Source organism: Ceratotherium simum, chromosome 38 (genome assembly GCF_057802395.1).
Source record: "Ceratotherium simum simum isolate JZ-2026a chromosome 38, ASM5780239v1, whole genome shotgun sequence".
NCBI lineage: Eukaryota > Metazoa > Chordata > Mammalia > Perissodactyla > Rhinocerotidae > Ceratotherium > Ceratotherium simum.
The window spans coordinates 26,529,578-26,551,574 of NC_141937.1; the positions used below are offsets into that span (position 1 = coordinate 26,529,578).

Here is a 21,997-nt window from a genome sequence, read left to right on the forward strand (position 1 = left end):
TAAAACAAGATCTGACCCTGTGCTTGTATGCCAAACCATAACCTCAGCCCCGATTCCAATAAAACTTTACAAAAATGGGCAGCCAGCCCACAGGCCATAAAAAAAAATGTTTTCAGTGTGTTATAACATTGTGTAATTATGATATATACATATGCGTAGTACTGCCTAGAATCTTGTATCAGAATACAAGCCCTGTTCTGAGTTGTTTTTTAGCAGTTGAATCTTCCATGATAAAATAAGGATGCTAATCAATTTAAATAACTGATACTGGGCATAAAGCCCAAGAAAAAGTAAAAGAGTATTAAAGAAGCTAGCAATTGAATTTCATTGTAAGTGTCCAATAAAATAAAGGTTAAGCATCACAGTGACAGGAAAGAACCTGTTAGCTAGAAAATTAAGTATTTTCTACATGTGTGGGAAAAGCTCAATGATCAAGTTAGGTTTCTCCTTGCCCTCTCTGTATTTGGCACTTGTTTTTTTAAAAAAGGAGAAACTAAGTGAAATAAGTCAGAGGGAGAAGGCCAAATACCGTATGATTTCCTTCATTAAGTAGTAGATAATAACAACAATAAACAAACACATAGGGACAGAGATTGGATTGGTGGTTACCAGAGGGGAAGGGGGGAGGGGGGAGGGTGAAAGGGATAATTCGGTACATGTGTGTGGTGATGGGTTGTAATTAGTATTTTGGTGGTGAACATGATGTAGTCCATGCAGAAATAGAAGTACAATGATGTACACCTGAAATTTTTGCAATGTTATAAACCAATGTTACTGCAATAAAAAAAAAAAAAAAAAGGAGAAACTTCAGATGCAAGTACCTTTTCCCCTTCACCCAGTTTCATCCTTAACAGCAGCCACCATTTATGCAAAGGCCAGCAACACAGAGCTGCTTTATCTACACACACAGTTATCATGAATCCTCACAACCACCCTGCGTGACGTGCTGACTTTAGAGATGAGGAAACTAGTGCCGTCAAGCACCTTGCTAATAAGATCCAAGTTAGTACTCAGAAGAGGACAAAACCTACTTGAATCAGCTGGATTAGAGACAGTCATTTTTCTTTTTACTGCTGTTCTGTCACGTTCAGGACACTTTCACTGAAAATGAGACTGTACTCTCCTCGGGTATGCCAAATCTATTTCACAATTGTATTTCCTACATAACAGTATATTGAACAAATGGACCAACAATTATTTTAACCCAAGACAATTACTGATTTTTTGTTTTACACCAATTGTTCTAACATTAGCTTCTTACACATGTGGCTTTCAAATGAACTGCACTCTTCACTAACATGCAAGATACCCAAATATTTTACCAGCACCTGCTAACACTAACTTAATACCAAAATATATGTCTCTGACTACAGACTATAATGGGAGTCTTTCTTCTTCATCTGTCTTAATCCAGCATAAACACTTCACAATAGAAGTTTATACCCACAAAAACCTATCCTTCCAAATTAATTCATACCTGCACACGTTGGTAATGTCCGCACCTGAATAACCTTCCATGTTTTCTGCTATACTTGCAAGGTCAACGTCATCAGCCAATTCCAGCTCACGCAGACTTATTCGTAACAGCTCCTCCCTGCCTTTTGCTAATGGTAGAGACAAATGTAAAAATGTAACCTTTCAAGATAAACAGTATTATTATTATTTTTTTGTGTGAGGAAGATTGTCCCTGAGCTAACATCTGTGCCCATCCTCCTGTATTTTGTATATGGGATGCCGCCACAGCATGGCTTGGTAAGTGGTGTGTAGGTCCAAGCCTGAGATCCGAACCCACGAACCCAGGCTGCCAAAGCAGACCATGCCACTGGGCCAGCCCCAGTGTATTATTTTTTGTGTGAGAAATTGTTTTCCAATTCTTAGACCTCATTTGCTTAAAAATTTAAGAGCCATTCTTTACTGAATTTTAAATTTCTTAGTATCAAGGCTTTCAGGTTCTAGATATAGCCAAGCCAGTTAATATAAACACATCCTACATTTGTCTCTTAAAGGAAAGTTAATGGGGCCGGCCCCGTGGCTTAGCGGTTAAGTGCGTGAGCTCCGCTGCTGGCGGCCCGGGTTCAATCCCGGGCGCGCACCGACACACCGCTTCTCCGGCCATGCTGAGGCCACGTCCCACATACAGCAACTAGAAGGATGTGCAGCTATGACATACAACTATCTACTGGGGCTTTGGGGGGAAAAAATAAATAAATAAAATCATAAAAAAAAAAAAAAAGTTAATACCAAATTTTCAAATCTCTATGTAAAACTACCTAATAGTTAACATGAGCTTTCTGACAAGATTCAAATGAAGATACCTGACGGTAATGGAATATAGATTCTTTTTTCAAGACGTCGTCTTAAAGCCTCATCAATATCCCAGGGAAAATTAGTAGCTGCCAGAACCATGACCATTTTGGAAGGGTCATCATTTTCAGAAGCACCTCCAACACCTAAAAGAAGGGTAAGGAAAGAGTAAAAAGACATTAAGTCACATTAGTTACTTAAAGATCATCAAATACTCAGCACATTACAAGGTAATACAATCTTCAAGCCTACTTAAGACTTATAAAGCTAATTGGTAACTTATATAAATTTGTAGTCTAAGAAAAGTGAGTTTTTGTAGTATGCCAAAAATATGACTCAAATAGATTTAATCAAAGACCAGCTCAGCTCAACTACATACCAATTTTTTTCAATTTGCAAAAGCATATATATCCTTAAGGCCAATTTATCTGCATTTATTTCAATTTCATGGCTAAAAATAAGAGATCAGTGTATACACCAAAGGGTGCTCTGTTAATAGTTATTATTTCTGGCCTGTCACCACTGTCAGTACCCATTGAACTGCTATCAATCTCCAGGACCTACTTGCCAGCCCCCTCTAGTCATCTTGAGTTGTGTGGGTGAGCACTATGAGAAGAGCTTGATCCACTGGAGCTGGAGACACTGCACAACCTGCCTCCCCACGTCAATTCATGCAAATGTACATGCATACCATCCATTTGAACCAGCAGCTCGGCCTTCACCCTTCTGCTTGCTTCGTGCTCTTCAGAAGTCCCTCTGCGACTACAAATGGAATCTATCTCATCAATAAATATGGTGGCTGGAGAATAAAATCGAGCCTAAAGGAAGAAACCATGCAACACCCGATTTTTATTTCATTTAAAAATAGTCTACAGTTTAGCAATTAGAAAATAGTTGAGGAGCTTGCCACATTGTGCATCTCTCCCTCTTGCCCTAATATTGGGGACGACAGAACTGGAACAGCTAAAATACAGCTTCTAATATAGACTTATCATATACTTAGACATTAAATGGCAATTTTTTGTGCCATTCAATACTATAACTGGCTGTATATTTATGAGTGACAAATACAGGCTTATCCTGTACAATACAATGATATAGATAACTACGGTGGGAAAACATTTACAGATACTGGTAAGTGTTCTAAAGTTCTAGAACAAATTTGGTTAAAAAAAAACACTACCTTAAATAAAATCACAGAGAATTTCCCTCTGAGAAATTCTAATTAAATTGCAATTCTTTTTCATTTGACTAATACAAGTGTATTTTTATTCTCTTAAGTAGTCAATTAGAAGAGTCAATTTATATGGTCCAAGTTTTTTTAGATAAAATTCACCACTTAAACCATTTTAAAGTGTACAACTCAGTATTTAGTATATTCACAATGTTGTGCAACCATCACCACTATCAAATTCCAGAAGATTTTCACTGCCCCAAAAACAACCCATACTTCCTTCCCCTCAGCCCCCCGCAATCACTAATCTATTATCTGTCTCTATGGATTTGCCTATTCTGGACCTTTCCAATAAATGGAATCATATAATATGTGGCCTTTGTGTTTGGCTTCCTTCACACAGCATAATGTTTTCAAGGTTCATCTATGTGGTACCATGTACAGTACTTCATTCCTTTTTATGGCTGAATAATATCCCCCAAGTTTATTTCTGCACCTTAAATGCATTTCTTCCTCAAACCAAAGAACAGGTGAGACTGATCCATTAAATAACAGATCTAGTCAAGTATTAAATCTAGTAAACAGCTGTGTAAGACTCTCAACAGTTTCACCTTTCTCTTAGACTGAAGAAGCACTTTATTACAGTAACTAAAGGAATTTATTAATAACTTTTTAGAAGAAATATCCAAACTTATAGAATCACTGCACAAGAAAGTCTGAAACTAAATGATGACAAAGACTTCTCAAAACAGACTTTGAGTGAACAAACAGCATTTTAAAGGTTTTTCTAAAAATCAAAGTCCACAATGGCAAGTCAACATCACAGACTTGAACATGCAATTGTACTGGGTCTATCAATTCTTTTGGACCATGAGATTATAATCTAGTATCCTCTAAGAGGCAATTAACTGTGTTGAAAGCACTACACCTCCAAAATATGGGTTTAGTTTTAGTGTGTTCACTTAGAACACACTAAATTTCACCTAATATTTAAATTTCACTCTTTAGTTGAAAATCTGAATTCTAAGTCATCTATTCCCTCCAAAGGGATAATTTCATTTTCAATAAAGCATCCTACTTAGATTTTAGGTACTATACACAAAAATTTTTGTACTTTCTTTTCAAGAAATAGAGGGAAAGAATGAACTTATCATCATTAAAGCGTCCAAGAAAATTCTCAATTGAAATTCTAGCTAGAGGGCCAGCCCCGTGGCTTAGCGGTTAAGTGCGTGCACTCCGCTGCTGGCGGCCCGGGTTCGATCCTAGGCGCACACTGACGCACCGCTTCTCCGGCCATGCTGAGGCCGCGTCCCACATACAGCAACTAGAAGGACGTGCAGCTATGACATACAACTATCTACTGGGACTTTGGGGGAAAAAATAAATAAATAAAAAATTATATAAAAAAAAAAGAAATTCTAGCTAGAAACCATCTAGCAATAGAACCTACATTAACAAAAATTAAATTTCAATCCGTTTGTTCCAGACCAAGCAAAAACTACTAATGGATTCTTCCCTGATACTGAGGGTGTGTAGAATGGTCTGATACAGTAGAGGCTGTGTGCCACATGTAAAATTGGCCGGGAAAGTACTGTAGAGAGTTTCGGAGAGGACATCAAATGTTTTGTCTGCACTGCATCCCTTCTGGTAAAAGAAGCCCTCCTTTTCATTCAGAAATCATCGCTTTTCCACCCTTATTTTATACCTCAAGAGAGGCCAACTCTTTTGGAGTCCCATGGGCATGATTCAGGCCTGGCCAATCAGATCACTCCAATTCTCCCACCAAAATGATGGCATGGGCATGTGACTCAAAACAGGGCAAACATTAACCCTGGGACTTTTGCTGGAAAAACTGAGAAATGAGGGCTAATTTCTCTGGGATTACCATGAAGACAATAAAAATAAGGCTTAAGCTTCTGATAACTCTTCAGCATCACATGGGCCTAAAGTCAAAGCCAACCCAGAGGTAAACAGAGTCAAAAGGCAGAAAGAAAGAATCCCCAGGACACAGGAAGTGCTGGATCCTGCTAGGCCTAAAAATCTAAAAAGTAATTTCTGAAAATTCCCAGTTATGTGACCAAATATATTATTGTTTTTGTTTAAACTCATTTGATCAGGTTTCTGACACTTGAAAATTAAAGTTCTTGACAATACAACAAAAATTAAATTAAGTGTTTATATGTGTTTTTTACCATGTAATGTGAAAAACCCTGGACAGATTTTTATACTATTTACGTGGGCTTATTTAAAATATAGGTCTTGACTAATCTGGAAGTAACGTCAGCATCATGGCAGAGTGAGCTTTCCCTGTAGACTCTCCCCCGTAAGATACAACGAAAAGGACATTCATATATCAACAGAGGACATCCGCACAACACAAAAGACGTCTGAGAGACCCACGCAGCCTTACATCTGAAGGTGGAGGTGCTGGAACCCCCCCAGAGGAAGAGGAAGGAGGTAAGGAGAACTCCTCTCCTTCCCCAGTGACAGCGACGCTGGGACAAGGACCATGCAGCTCTCTGAGAGAGAGAGAGGGGAGGGGCGCCCTCCGTGGGAAAACCATCACTCTCCAAGTTCCTTCACAGCCTGTGGGAACTCCCACATGGAGGGGTCTGAACTGTTGCAGAGGTGCCTTCATCAAGCGAGCACCCCAGGAGAGCAGATAGCGAGGGAAAAGCAAGAAGCCCCCGGGATCAGGCAGGCGAGAGAAAGAGGCCGCCTCCCGCCCAGAGCATGAGCACAGCCAGTCAGCCAGCGCGCCTGTGGATCACAGTGGGCTCAGAATACACAGCTCCTGACCACCACCTAATGGCTGCAGGAGGAAGCTGCCATCAGATATTTTCAGAATGAGGAAAAATGAGCCCACGCCCTCAAGCAGGATGCAAAAATATATTAAATCTCCAGACCAGAAGGAAAATGACAAGCACCCAGAAATCAATCCTGAAGGCACAGAAACTTATAACTTAAACAGAGAATTCAAAATAGCCATCATAAAAAAGTTCAATTGAACCACAAGAAAATACAGATAGATAGTTCAATGAAATCAGGAACTTCTTCACAAGAGATTGAAACTATAAAGAAAAACCAATCAGAAATGTTGGAGATGAAAAATACAATGGAGGAGATAAAGAAAAATCTGGAATCTTTAAAGAACAGAGCTGACAATATGGAGGAAAGAAGTAGCATCACTGAGGATAGGAATACAGAAATGCTCCCAAGGGAGGAGGAGAGAGAACTAAGACTAAAAAGAAATGAAGAAATTCTCCGAGAAATAGCCAACTCAATTCAGAAATGCAACCTAAGGATTATAGGTATTCCAGAGAGAGAAGAGAGGGAAAAAGGAGCAGAGAGCTTGTTCAAAGAAATAATTGCAGAGAACTTCCCAAACCTGGGGAAGGAGGTGGAAATACAAGTGAATGAAATCAACAGATCTCCTAAATATATCAACATGAAAAGACCCTCTCCAAGGCATACAGTAGTAAAGTTGGCAAGAGTCAATGATAAAGAAAAAATATTAAGGCCAGCGAGACAAAAAAAAAATGTATAAAGGAATTGCTATCAAGCTCTCAGCCAATTTCTCGGCAGAAACCTTACAGGCTAGGAGAGACTGGAATGATATATTCAAAATTCTAAAAGACAAAAACTTTCAGCCGAGAATACTCTATCCAGCAAAAATATCCTTCAGATATGATGGAGAAATAATAACTATCCCAGATAAACAAAAGCCAAGGGAGTTCATTGCCACAAGACCCCCCTACAAGAAGTGCTCAAGAAGGCCCTCATGCCTGAAAAAAAAAAGAGAAAGGGGATACAAAGCTTTGAGCAAGGAGAAAAACAGGTAGACAAAATAAGAAAATTGCAGCTCTCTATCAGAATAGGTTAGCAAACACTTAACTGTAACCTTAAAGATTAAGGGAAGGAAAACAACAAAAATAAATATAACCTCATCACTTTAAACACACACAACACAAGATGGAATAAGTTGTGACAATAATAACTTAGAAGGGGAAGAGGAAAGGGATGGAACTAACTTAGTCTAAGGAAATGAGGTCATCAGAAAATGGACTATGTCATCTACGAGATTTTTTTATACAAACCTCATGGTAACCACTAAACAAATAATCAGAAGAGAGACACATATGATAAATAAAGAGAAAACTAAGAAAACCATCAAACTGAATTGGTAGTCTGAAACACATGGGATGAGAAACAAAGGAAATGCAGAAGAACTGGAAAATGAGCGATAAAATAGCAGCATTAAGCCCTTATATATCAATAATTACTCTAAATGGAAATGGATTGAATTCTCCAATCAAAGACACAGAGTGGCAGGATGGATTAAAAAACAAGATCCAACAATATGCTGCCTCCAGGGAACACGTCTCAGCTCTAAAGACAAACATGGGCTCAGAGTGAAAGGACAGCAGACAATACTCCAAGCTAAAGGCAAACAAAAGAAAGCAGGTGTTGCCATACTCATATCAGACAAAGTAGACTTCAAGATAAAACAGGTAATGAGAGACAAAGAGGGGCAATATATAATGATAAAAGGGACACTCCACCAAGAAGACCTATCACTTATAAATATATATGCACCCAACATAGGAGCACCAAAGTACATAAAGCAACTATTAACAAACCTAAAAGGAGATATTAACAACAACACAATTATGTAGGGGATCTTAACACCCCACTTACATCAATGGATAGATCACCCAGACAGAAAGTCAATAAGGAAATAGTGGACCTAAATGAAAAACGAGATGGACGTAATAGATATATATAGAGGACTCCATCCAAACAGATTACACACTCTTCTCAAGTGCACATGGAACATTCTCAAGGACAGATCATACATTGGAAAACAAGGCAAGCCTCTATAAGTTTAAGAAGACTGAAATCATAACAAGCATCTTTTCCGACCACAATGCTATGAAACTAGAAATCAACTACAAGAAAAAACCAGGAAAGTGACAAAGATGTGGAGACTAAACAACATGCTACTGAACAACTAATAGATCACTGAAGAAATTAAAGGAGAAATCAAAAAATATCTGGAGACAAACGAAAATGAAAAAATACCATACCAACTCATATGGGATGCAGCTAAAACTAGTTCTGAGAGGGAAACTCACAGCAATACAGGCCCACCTTAACAAACAAGAAAAATCTCAAATAAGCAACCTTAAATTACACCTAACAGAATTAGAAAAAGAAGAACAAACAAAGCTCAAGATCAGCGTAAGAAGGGAAATAATGAAAATCAGAGCAGAAACAAATGAAAATGAAACAAGACAAAACAAAAACAGCAGAAAGGATCAATGAAACCAAGAGTAGGTCCTTTGATAAAATAAAAAAAATTGACAAACCAGTAGTGAGACTAAGAAAAAAAGAGAGAAGGCTCAAACAAATAAAAGAGGAGAAATTACAATGACCACCACAGAAATACAAAGGATTATAAGAGAATACTATGAAAAACTATATGCCAATAAATTGGACAATCTAGAAGAAATGGATCAATTCTTAGACTCAAAAACCTCCCAAAACGGAATCAAGAAGAAATAGAGAATGTGAACAGACCAATCACAAGTAAAGAGATTGAAATAGTAATCAAAAACCTCCCAAAAAACAAAAGCCCAGGACCAGATGGCTTCTCTGGAGAATTTCACCAAACATTCAAAGAAGACTTAATACTTATCCTTCTCAAACTATTCCAAAAATAGAGGGAGATGGAACACTTCCTAACACATTCTAGGAGGCCAACATCACCCTGATACCAAAGCCAGACAAAGACAACACAAAGAAGGAAAATTACAGGCTAATACCACTGATGAACATAGATGCAAAAATCTTCAACAAAATACTGGGAATCTGAATACAGCAATACATTGAAAGAATCATACACCATGACCAAGTGGGATTTATACCAGGGACACAGGGATGGTTCAACATCCACAAATCAATTAATGTGATACACCACATTAACAAAATGAGGAATAAAAACCACATGATCATCTCAACAGATGCAGAGAAGGCATCTGACAAGACACAACATCCATTTATAATAAAAACTCTCAACAAAATGGGTATAGAAGGAAAGTACCTCAATATAATAAAGGCCATATATGACAAACCCACAGCCAACATCATACTCAACAGGGAAAAACTGAAAGCCATTCCTCTGAGAACAGCAACAAGACAAGGATGCCCACTCTCGCCATTCTTATTCAACATAGTACTGGAGGTTTTCGCCAGAGGAATTAGGCAAGAAAAAGGAATAAAAGGAATCCAAAGAGGCAATGAAGAAGTTAAAACTCTCACTGTTTGCAGACGACCTGATTTTATATATAGAAAACCCTAAAGAATCCATCGGAAAACTATTAGAAATAATCAACAACTACAGCCAAGTTGCAGGGTACAAAATCAACTTACAAAAATCAGTTGAATTTCTATACTCTAATAATGAACTAACAGAAAGAGAACTCAAGAAGACAATCCCATTTACAACTGCAACAAAAAGAATAAAATATCTAGGAATAAATTTAACCAAGGAGGTGAAAGACGTATACAATGACAACTATAAGACATTATTGAAAGAAATCGATGATGACATAAAGAAATGAAAAGACATCCCTTGCACATGGATTGGAAGAATAAACATAGTTAAAATGTCCATACTACCCAAAGCAATCTACAGATTCAATGCAATCCCAATCAGAATCCCAATGACATTCTTCACAGAAATAGAACAAAGAATCCTAAAATTCATATGGGGCAACAAAAGACCCCGAATAGCCAAAGCAATCCTGAGAAAAAACAACAAAGCTGGAGGCATCACAATCCCTGACTTCAAAAAATACTACAAAGCTATAATAATTAAAACAGCATTTAAATTATATTATAATAATTAAAACAGGTACAAAAACAGACACACAGATCAATGGAACAGAACTGAAAGCCCAGAAATAAAACCACATGTCTACAGACAGCTAATCTTCGACAAAGGAGCTAAGAACATACAATGGAGAAAGGAAAGTCTCTTCAATACATGGTGCTGGGAAGACTGGACAGCCACATGCAAAATAATGAAAGTAGCCTATTTTCTTTCTCCATACCCAAAAATTAACTCAAAATGGATCAAAGATTTGAAGGTAAGACCTGAAACTATAAAACCCCTGGAAGAAAATATAGGCAGTACACTCTTTGACATTGGTCATAGAGGGATCTTTTCGAATTCTATATCTACATGGACAAGGGAAAGCAAAAGAAAAAACTAAACGAGTGGGACTTCACCAGACTAAAGAGCTTCTGCAGGCAAATGAAACCAGGATCAAAATGAAAAGACAACCCATCAGCTGGGAGAAAGTATTCACAAAGCATATAACCAACAAGGGGATAATCTCCATAACATATACAGAACTCACACAACTGAACAACAAAAAAACAAACAACCCAATCAAAAAATGGGCAGAGGATACAAACAGACATTTTTCCAAGGAAGATATATAGACAGCCAATAGGCACATGAAAAGATGTTCAACATCACTAATCAGGGAAATGCAAATCAAAACTACACTAAGATATCACCTCACACCCGTTAGAATGGCTATCATCACCAAGACAAAAAATAACAAATGTTGGAGAGGTTGTGGAGAAAAGGGAATCCTCATACACTGCTGGTGGGAATGCAAACTGGTGCAGCCTCTACAGAAAACAGCATAGAGATTCCTCAAAAAATTATAAACAGAAATACCTTATGATCCAGCTATCCCACTACTGGGTATTTATTCAAAGAACCTGAAATCAACAATCCAAAGAGGCTTATGCACCCCTATGTTCATTGCAGCATTATTCACTATAGCCAAGAAGTGGAAGCAACCCAAGTGTCCCTCAACTGATGATTGGATAAAGAAGATGTATATATATACAATGGAACACAATCAGACATAAAAAAAGACAAAATCATCCCATTTGCAACAACACAGATGGACCTGGAGGGTACTATGTTAAGTGAAATAAGCCAGACAGAAGACAAACACCGCGTGATTTCACTCATACGTGGAAGATAAACTAACACAGGGACAGAGAGAATAGGTTGGTGGTTACCAGGGGCAAGGGGGTTGGGGGTGGGCACAAGGGGTGAAGGGACACATTTACGTGGTGACTGACAAATAATAATGTACAACTAAAATTTCACAGTTATTAACTATTATGACATCAATAAAAAAAAAGAATGTAAGTCTTTGTCATTGTCCACATAATAAGCATAACTCTGTCCTAATACACATAACTGCACTCTTCCTTAAATGAGACAAGACGGAAATAATCAGGGAAGCTCAACCAAGCCTGAAGTCTAAAGAGCTGCCGAGTCCCATCCAAACAGTCTCCCAGGACTTGCTGGATTACACTTCTCCCACTGATACTCAGATCAGCGGGAGCGGAAGAAGGAAAAAGAAACTAAAAGTGAGAAGCAAACAACTTAATCTAAAGATCGGGTCATTAAACTTGGGGTATTTGGTAGAGTTCATAGATTGTAGGTGATCTAAGCTCCACAATCACTTATGATTTTCAGCTTTTTGCATTACTGTTATAATACTGCATGTACCATATTATAACTAAGCCTACTGACTTAAAAAACAATAATTTCAAATTCCTATAGCAGATTAGTACTGCAGATCACGTGAGCATGCCCAAAGCTAACAGACAGTTCTTCCTCTGGGAGAAAGCAGACAAAGAGAACTCAAGTTTTCATGTTAGTGAAGGATTCTAGCTTCACGGGCACAATGCCATTCTGTGTAGCTATTCTACACACTGGAGACAGTCACAACTCACTTCTCCCCTTTTAGAGGTAAAGATCATTCGAGTTGTCTCAAACATTCACCATTTCGAAAAGAAGACGAACAAGCTTCTCAGACTCTCCTCTGTATTTGGAAGTCAGAGTTGATGAAGAGACATTGAAGAATGTTGTCTTGCATTCCGTAGCTACTGCTTTAGCGAGAAGGGTCTTTCCCGTGCCAGGTGGGCCAACCATCAACACTCCCTGTTGGGAATGTAACAGTGTAAGCAAAGGATTTATCTGCAATCGTTCTAATTCCCAAGAATTCCATTACTAAGGATCAATTTTCAACCAACTTATATATAATATTAAGACAAATAAAAGACAAACAGAAAGATAAACAGAAGGATATTTTATCACAAATTTACTTTTTCCATTACAAAAGTAAGGTACTACAGTGTTAAAAATTTGGAACTAGAGATGAGAAAAAAATATAATCAATATTATAATATTGATGCTGTAATATCATACCCTAACACAGATACCATTAGTATCTGTATATATTTCCTGCTAGTCTTTTTGCTCAAACAAATTAGTTATTTTCTTTACATAGCCATACTTAAAGTATGTCTATAATTTTGTACCTTGCTTATCACTTAACATTTAAACAATTTTTAAAAATAATAGTGCAAAGTTAGCCATTAGTACATTTTCCAAATCTAAGCAAGAGTTCTTTTTGACAGTTTCTTTTCAGATCAGCCCATGATTTTAAAAAAGTACTCATTAGACGCAGATATGTCTCAATAATTTCTTAAGAACAATTACAAGAAATACAGGATATAAGTTCTGCAACATGACACATAAAAGGTGTATTTTTACATTAGGTGACTTGTTCAGATTTGCATATAAAAGCTCATTCTAAATCTGCTGTGTCCAACTTTGCAAAGATCACAGTGTACCTATTTCTCATTCTGGGAACCTTGCAATAGCTTTTGGTCTAAGCAAAATTCTGAATAACACCACATACCCTTTTAATTTAAAATTTTCTTGACCTACTGTACTTTGTCCCCTCGGTTCTCACGATACAGATAAATGCATTCAATGGCAATGCACCTGACATTCACTTGGACAATGCCATAATAATAATAAGCTTACCTTCCACGGTCTCCGAATGCCTTTAAAGAATTCTGGCATCCACATTGGTAACACCACGGCTTCCTTAAGCAACTTTTTAGCGTCTACTAAATCAGCAATATCATCCCTGAAAGAGAAGATATTTTATCAACAAGCTCTTAGATTATATATTTAATTCTATGTAGTCATTCTTGAGAACCACTGGAAGCACACGACTTTATGTTGCTAACAGAATGCTAATAAGCCTCTCCCTAGGCCCTAGTGAACTAACACACTGTGATGAGGCCGGCGAGCAAACCAGGATATAAAAAGAGCATAATCTGTATCTTCAGTTCTTGGCAGTAATGATTTTCAGCTTGGTGAATGAGAACACAGGTCTATAGGCCCACTCTTAAGTAGTATTATGCCATCTCATTTTAAATTCCTGCTCTTATGATGCTCATTCCATAACCTCCACGATTGAGAAACAATGAGCCCATTAAAGAATACTATAAGAATAAAAAGGGCATAAAGCAGAGATAGGCTGCAATACTGCTGCTCTGCCCCCAACCCTACTAAGAGGTAGACACTAGGTTAAAGAGCGTCACAGAGACTGCGACGACGCCATCGCCAACGGCTAGAACACGAGTGCTGCTGCTGGTACACGTGGCGTTTTTTTTTTGTTATTTTGTTTTGTTTTTTGTGAGGAAGATCAGCCCTGTGCTAACATCTGCCAATCCTCCTCTATTTTTTGCTGAGGAAGACTGGCCCTGGGCTAACAACCGTGCCCATCTTCCTCCACTTTATATGGGACACCACCACAGCATGGCTTGCCAAGCGATGCGTCGGTGCGTGCCCGGGATCCGAACCGGCGAACCCCAGGCCACCTCAGTGAAGCGCGCGCACTTAACTGCTTGCGCCACTGGGCCAGCCCCCACGTGGTGTTTTTAATTAAAATATCTGTTCACTGTATAAATATCAAGTACCAAAAAATACTTCTAAAATATCCCCAAAACTATACCTAAAATCATTAAGGTTTTAACAAAAAATATATAACAGAATGTACCTAACTTTGTGGGAAAGGGAGCTTTTATAAACTCATTATGATAAACTACAGTTCTTTGACTAGATATAATATTAATAGACTTGAGAAGCACTGCTCTAAGTAACAGGAAACAAAAGCAGCACCTATTGGATAACCCTACAGATAAGCAACACAGGCATAAGAATCATTGCCATTTCACCATGAGACGCTGTCCCAAAGGGAAGATGAGGTTTCTGTGATCTTATTCCCATTCTGTATGTAAGAGTTGTTTATTTAATAAAAATTTTATTTTACTATTATTTATTTTATTAAATAAAAAAATTTCAGACAAAAAATTGGTACAGCCTGAACCGCAGTGAAGGTTTTCAATATGTGTCATGCTAACACTGATGCACTCCAGTTCTAACCCCAAGGACTGATCTTCAGTGCATGCCCACAGTTGCTCCATTTTCTCTTCCAAAAAGCATCATCAGCACCCAATTATTTTGTTTTGATATAACTTACCATCGAACATTGGGATTCTGAGAAATTATATCTCTTTCCAAAGCTTCTACTAAGTCCTTATCATATCCAGTACTATCAAATTTATTTGTCTCTGGTTCTGTAACTGCAGCGGGTGATTTGTTCTACATTGGGAGAAAAAAACAAGAGCTTTTGGTTGACTCAAAAACTATATTTTGCTTCTGTGAGTCAGAAACAAAGACTGGACTCCAATGATATTTTTTAAAAAGCTAATACAGTAAAGAGTACAAGTATTAAGGACAGAATCAAAGACTATAATCCTTCCATATCAAGATCAGAGTTTCCTACTCAATTTTTATTTTTACATAAAAAGTATGACAAAAGTGTTAAAGAAAAATAAAAATATTATGCATACCAAGTGGCAAGAATCAAAAAATTTAATATTGAGATTAACTGTGGTCACTAGCGAATATCAGATATGTACGACATTTATCTCCAACTTTTAGAGGAGGTAAGGTTAAAGACAGATGTTTATTTAGCTAAGACTATGGCTCCGTCTTGAACCACCTACTCAGTCCTCATCAATGCTCCTAAAACATCCCTTTTCACTATTCCCACCCCCCTCCAAAAGAGACACCTCAGGCCATGGGTGAGATTCCTCCCATCCTCTGTGAGGACAGCCAGCAGGGCCACAGCTCCCAAACTGTGAAGTGACGTTCTCCAGGCACCACGCAAACTCACGGGGCACGCAGGGTATGTTAAGATGGTCGAGGGAAACACAGCAGCATCTGATGAACACTGGTTAACTACCAGCTCAAGGCAGTTCACAGTTTCTACATTAAGACTGCTACATTCCTTTCAATAATACCACATTTTTGTGAAGCTGAGTTTTTGGCAGTTGCTGTGGTAAAAGATGTAGTGGGAAAAATCCTGAAGGAGGGGAAATGAGAGTGCACTGTCCACTCTGACCCCCAGGTCTGAGAAACCGTGCAGTGTCCAGTGTTGTTAGCATATAAACAAAGTTGTTTGAACCTAACTTCTTCATAAACGGATGGGTATTCTTTTTGACCTAGAGGTGCTGTGAAAAAATTACTGAGACATTCATGAATTTTATGAGCCAAGAAAATTTACGAAGGTCTGCAGTAGGGTAAGTAATCATTTACTTGGCCTTGTATTAGGATTGTTACCCCATCTCCATAACACTTTTTTGCCCATAGCATGATGACTTCTTTGTCAATGGTGCCGTCTAAAGTCAGCATTAATGTCTAGACTTAACCAATAAGCATCTGCCTCACAACTTACACGTTCAGCATCCAACAGTAACATAAAAGATTCAAGGACGGTACTGTGTAACACTGAAAACAGGAGAAGGTTACCTTTTCTACTAAGTATTTATGAAGTCATCATTCACAGATATTTACCAAGAATCTAGCAGCTGTGGGGGACAAAAAGCAGACACTGTCCCTGACTTCTGGGAAGTTACACTGCAAGCCCAGGAAGACACAAATAGGAGGCACTTTCTAGTTCTAGCATCTTTTGTCATAATATTTAGTTTTGGTTCCCAGTCCCTGAAATAGCTCCAGAGCAGTAAAGGTGAAAGGGGTGTCTTTTGTTATTCATAACAAGCCCCTTTCACTGACACCTGAGTTTATGTTAATGAGGTGATTTTTAGAAAGCCCCTAGTAACCACAGGATGGGGCTGTTGTCAGGAGAACCAAACATGTGATTTGAGGCTTGGAACATAAAGCCTCACCTTCCAACCTCTACGGAGGGGAGAGGGGCTGGAGGTTCAATTAAGCACCAATGGCCAATGATTTAATCAATCATGTTCATGCAATGAAGCCTCCATAAAAACCTAAACAGAAAACAGTTTTCCTTTTCAGGGAGTTATTGTTTATTTATTTATTTTTTTTAAAGATTTTATTTATTTATTTTTCCCCAAAGCCCCAGTACATAGTTGTCTGTCATAGCTGCACATCCTTCTAGTTGCTGTATGTGGGACGCGGCCTCAGCATGGCTGGAGGAGTGGTGCCTCGGTGCGCACCCGGGATCCGAACCCGGGCCGCCGGCAGCGGAGCGCACGCACTTAACCACCAAGCCACGGGGCCGGCCCCGCAGGGAGTTATTGTTTAATTGGTGCAGAGTTTCAGTTTTGCAAAATTAAAAATGTTCTGTGCATGGATGGTGGTAACAGTTCCACAACATGAATGTACTCAATTACACTGAACTGCATACTTAAAAATGTTTAAAATGGTAAATTTTAGTTACATATATTTAAACTACAATTTAACAAAAATAATTTTTAAAAAGTCAATTGTATTTCTATATACTAGCAATGAATACGTGCATACTGAAATCAAAAATACAATACTACTTAGAATCATTTAAAAAATGAAATAGATGTAAAATCTAACAAAACATGCAAGACTTGTATGCTGAAAATTATACAATGCTGATGAAAGAAATTAAAGAACTAAATAAAAAGAGGTAACATATTTATGGATTGAAAGACTCAAGGTAATAAAGATGCCAATTTTCCCCAAATTGATATATAGGTTTAACATAATTCCTATCAAAATCTCAGCAAGATTCTCTGTAGACATAGAAAAGCTGATTCTAAAATTTATATGGAAAAAGAAAGCAACTAGAATAGCTAAAACAACATTGAAAAGGAAGAATAAAATGGAATGAATAAGTCTACCCTATTTCAAGACTTTTATATAGCTACAGTAACCAAGACTGTGGGTATCAGTTGAGAGAGAGATACATATATCAATGAAACATAATACAGAACCCAGAAATAGACCCACATAAATATGCCCAACTGATTTTTGAGAAACCTATAAAAGCAATTCAGTGGAGAAATACAGACTTTTCAACAAACAGTGCTGAAGCAATTGGACGTGTATAGGCAAAAAAGGAACCTCTAGAAACCACAGATGGTTACAGGGCTTACAACGCAAGCCCTAGATGACAGGCCAGGGCAACCTTGGTCTTGATAATACTCCAAAGGCCAGATTCATTAGCCGCCTTCCCCATATCCTTCCCTGTTTCAGGAACGAAAACAGAACTGCTGCTGCTGAAAGTGCAGGGATGGAGGACTGCAGAACCACGGTGAGAGGGACTCAAGGGACCTGACTATCCAGATGTACAAGGGCAACTGACCTCCGGAAGTGGGGAGGAGAGGGAATACAGCAGACGGCACAAAATCAAGAGCTAAATGGACACCTGTATCTTTATCAACAAGGAAGGTTGTGGTTAAAGGTGTGCATTTGCTGGTTACTGGATGAGGCTCTCATGTAGAATTACAAAGTTTGGGGGCTGGCCAAGTGGTGCAAGTGGTTAAGTGCTCCAGCTTTGCTTCGGCGGCCCGGGGTTCGCAGGTTCGGATCCCAGGCGTGCACCGACGCACACTTGTCAAGTGTGCGGCGTCCCATATAAAGCAGAGGACGACGGGCACGGATGTTAGCTCAGGGCCAATCTTCCTCAGCAAAAAAAGAGGAGGATTGGCACCAGATGTTAGCTCAGAGCTGATCTTCCTCACAAAAAAAAAAAAAAAAAAGAATTACAAAGTTAGACTGCAAACCTATGAGAAGGAACTTGAAGGAGGGGCTGATGTGATGTTTTGAAAAGGAACGGATGGGCAACACTGGGGGCTTTATGTTTTGCTATATGCAGTTTCTACTTTGCCCAGGTGATGTGGAGGGGTCCTTGTGGTACAAGCTATCCCATACTTGTTCACATCACAGCCACATCACACTGGATATTTGCCGTGGGCAGGGGAGGGTGAAGAAGTGGAAGTAGAAGGGACGAAACGAAGCTCTCAGATTCCCATATGCTTACTACAAGAGAGCATAAGCCCTCAAAAAATATTAATTGGCACTGAAATCTCAGTTTCTAAATCCCACTCCTCATTAACAGAAACCCGATTTCCCTGGGGAAAGGGGGGAAATACAAGATGAGCCTGGAACATCTTATCGTGCCAGAAAATGAGGAAGTGCCCAGAGCACAGTGAGTACATGTCAAAAAGACTAAGATCCTGCTCGAAGGGTCTCTCACTCCTCAAATCTTGGACAAGTATTAAAAAGATAGTAACAAATTATAACTCACTGAATAAAATAAGAATTCATGAGTCCATAGTGATAAAATTAAATAAAGGGGAAGAGACAAAGCTTTTCCTTACAGTAGAATGCCAATTAATTAATGTGAAGAAATAATGGCATTAGAAAACATGACTTTTCCATCATCAGAGGAATAACTGATTCAGGCAAGAATTACTGGATGCTAAAACAAGTAGAAGAAATTTTGATGAGCAATAGGATATTTACATAATCTCAAAGTATCTCCCCACAAATTATTATACAGAAAAAAGAGTAACTTTATAGGGGAGAGACCTGGCAGACACCACCCTAACCAAGCGATCCAATTCATTACGAGCAGGAGAACAAATTAACACCCTCTGCCTCTTTATATGATGTACTGAGAAGAACAAAACTTCACCTCAGTGGTATTCCTGCCAAAAATGTTTCAAGAGGAGACATCAGACAAACACAAATTGAGGGACATTCTACAAAATAACTTTATTTGAACTCTTCAAAAATGCCTGGCCAAAAAAGACAAAGGCTGAGGAAATGTTGCCATTAAAAGAGACTAAAGAAACATGACAACTAAATGCGAGGTACGCCTCTATGCTGGATCTTGGCACAGCAGGGAGAAAGCTATAAATGACATTATTGGGATAACTGGCTAAATTTTATGAAGGTCTGTGGATTAGATAACTGTACTGTATCAATGTAAAATTTACAGCTTTTGATAACTGTATTGTGTTTACATAAAAGGATGTCCTAGCACTTAGGAAATACTCTGAAGTATTCATTGGTAAAAGGGCATGATACCTACAACTTACTCTCAATGCTTCAGAAAAAAAAAATGTCAATGAGAGCAAATGATAAAGAGAGAAAAAATGTCAATGAGAGCAAATGATAAAGCAAAAGGGGCAAAATATCAGTAATTGGTAAAACTGGGTAAAGAATATATGGAAGTTCCTTATACCATTCTTGCAACCTGTTTGCAAGTCTGAAATTGTATCAAGATATAAAGTTACAAAAAACAGCCAAAACTATTTGTTGACTAGTGAGTGGGAAAAATTCTTGCCTAGGTGGAGTGTGACCAAGGTTTTATTATAGTCTAGCAGTTTTAGGTGTCTAAAAATTATGAAAATTTGTAGTCTGCACTTTTAACGTTAACTTTTTCAATTATGAAAATCAGTAACATTTACCTTTTCCTCTCTTCCTTTATTCTGTTCTTTCTTTTCCCGATAACGAACAGCCTTCCCTCTGTCGTTGTGAAGATTGTGTGCAGATGGACGGTGAACTCTGACAGTTGTACTTGGACGGTTCCCGTGTGGCTTAGGGTCACTATACTGAGGAGACTGGCGTTTCCTAGGTCCTGGTGAGGGTCTAATCAAACACAAGATCATGACAATCACAATCGACTCCTGGAGTTGGTCCAACTACAGATGAACACAGTGTGTGAGTTAAAGTTTATGACCTAAAGAAGCCAAGGCAATAATGAACACAAGACAGGACTGAATAAACTTAAGGTCACTGCAATCTAAGACCTAATGTCACCTCTCCTTTGAAAGGAAATAGCTGCTGTAGACCAAGGATGAATGAAAAATTAGTCTGATTCTCGGAAACTGAAAAGAGAACAATTATTAGAGAAGCAAGTTTTATCAAAAGAACCAGAATACAGCACAGGTGTAGACTTCACATTTATCCACTGGTATATATGCAATTTGGTACCATTTTATTTAAAATGTATCATAGTTCTCATGTTTTAATTAATAAAATGTAATCATTTTCCCATAAAAAACTGACAAAAGCTCTAGCTCTGGACAGTTACAGAACTGATGGGTGGTCACTTAACAGGCATCATCTCATCTCATCTTCTTTCTGTGGCTGGATTCAGACCTCTCAAATATCAGCTCTCACTCTGCCCCTAGACTTGGCTGGGGCCATTAAAATGAGCAATAAAAAAGGCAGGGGAGTCCTGTCCTCAATACCTCAAGTATAGTTAAGAAAGAAGAAGATACGTGAAACTAGGTAAGTATCCTAGAAAGTGTGAAAGAGACCTCATGCTATGGCAATGGCCTCATGAAGACAGAAAATAAATTGGGCCTGGAAACACAGGAGATGAACCAAACAAGAGGGTACAACTGCAGGCAAGAAAGTCCATGAAGAAAAGCAAAGAAATCAAAATGAGCTTAATCTATGTAAAGGATTATGAAGACACTAACTATAGAGACAATGGTGAGCATGAAGAGAGGATACTGAACAGACAAGCTGGTTCAGTAAGTAGAAGATCTGAGTCTCTCTTCTAGAGGCTTGGCTTTTAGCTAACTGCCCCTGAAAAGGTTTTAGAAAGATTAGTCTAATACTGAATAAGATATACTGATAAGGAAACAGAAAGCAGGGAGAGGTCTGCAGATTACAAATGTTATCACAGCATGAGATGAGGGCCTCAGTAACAATGTAACAGTAACAATGAGAGTCCAAGAGACACACTATTAAAAAAGACACTCCTACATGTGGAAAGTTGAGAATGAGAATTTGGGAGGATGATAAAGTAAAACCAACGCATATGTGGAAGGAATGATGGTGGTTCAATTTTGGATTTAGAAACTTGGATAGCCAAGTGGAGATATACCGTTAAATTATATAGTTATTTTTCCCCTTACTGGAAAAAAATATAAAATAAACACTGAAATATAATAAAGTCTAAAGAATAAAAAAGTCACCTGTAAGCCCACTATCCAGAGTTAACCACTTAACATATTAGTCTATTTTCTCATAGTTGCCTTTCATTTAACCAAAATTGGAAGCATTACACAGATACACTCATATTTTTCTTTACTCCTTATATCATGAGGTATTTCCTGTATCATCTCCTCATAAATGACTTTTAATGACTCGATGTCAGTCAATCACATAAAATGTGCCACACTTTATCCACTTCTTACTGCTAGCTATTCATTCATCCAAAAAATAATTTACTGAACTACTACTATTGATAGGCACTACTCTATGCGCTAGAGATAAAAAAATTAGAAAATAATCTTAAT

At 38.2% G+C, this 21,997-nt stretch overlaps 1 protein-coding gene across 4 annotated transcripts in view; it reads right to left on the reverse strand.

The window, feature by feature from the left end:
* Positions 1 to 21,997, reverse strand: part of KATNA1 (katanin catalytic subunit A1) — a 35,553-nt gene that overhangs the window by 693 nt on the left and 12,863 nt on the right. For all 4 annotated transcript variants that reach the window (XM_004440941.3, XM_087425225.1, XM_087425224.1 and 1 more), the window contains 7 exons: positions 20,153 to 20,333; positions 14,917 to 15,038; positions 13,410 to 13,515; positions 12,360 to 12,518; positions 2,996 to 3,122; positions 2,316 to 2,450; positions 1,478 to 1,604 (listed from right to left, as the gene is read on the reverse strand). In XM_004440941.3, the coding sequence (XP_004440998.1) occupies positions 1,478 to 1,604; positions 2,316 to 2,450; positions 2,996 to 3,122; positions 12,360 to 12,518; positions 13,410 to 13,515; positions 14,917 to 15,038; positions 20,153 to 20,333 (957 nt within the window). The remainder of the gene's footprint in view (positions 1 to 1,477; positions 1,605 to 2,315; positions 2,451 to 2,995; positions 3,123 to 12,359; positions 12,519 to 13,409; positions 13,516 to 14,916; positions 15,039 to 20,152; positions 20,334 to 21,997) is intronic.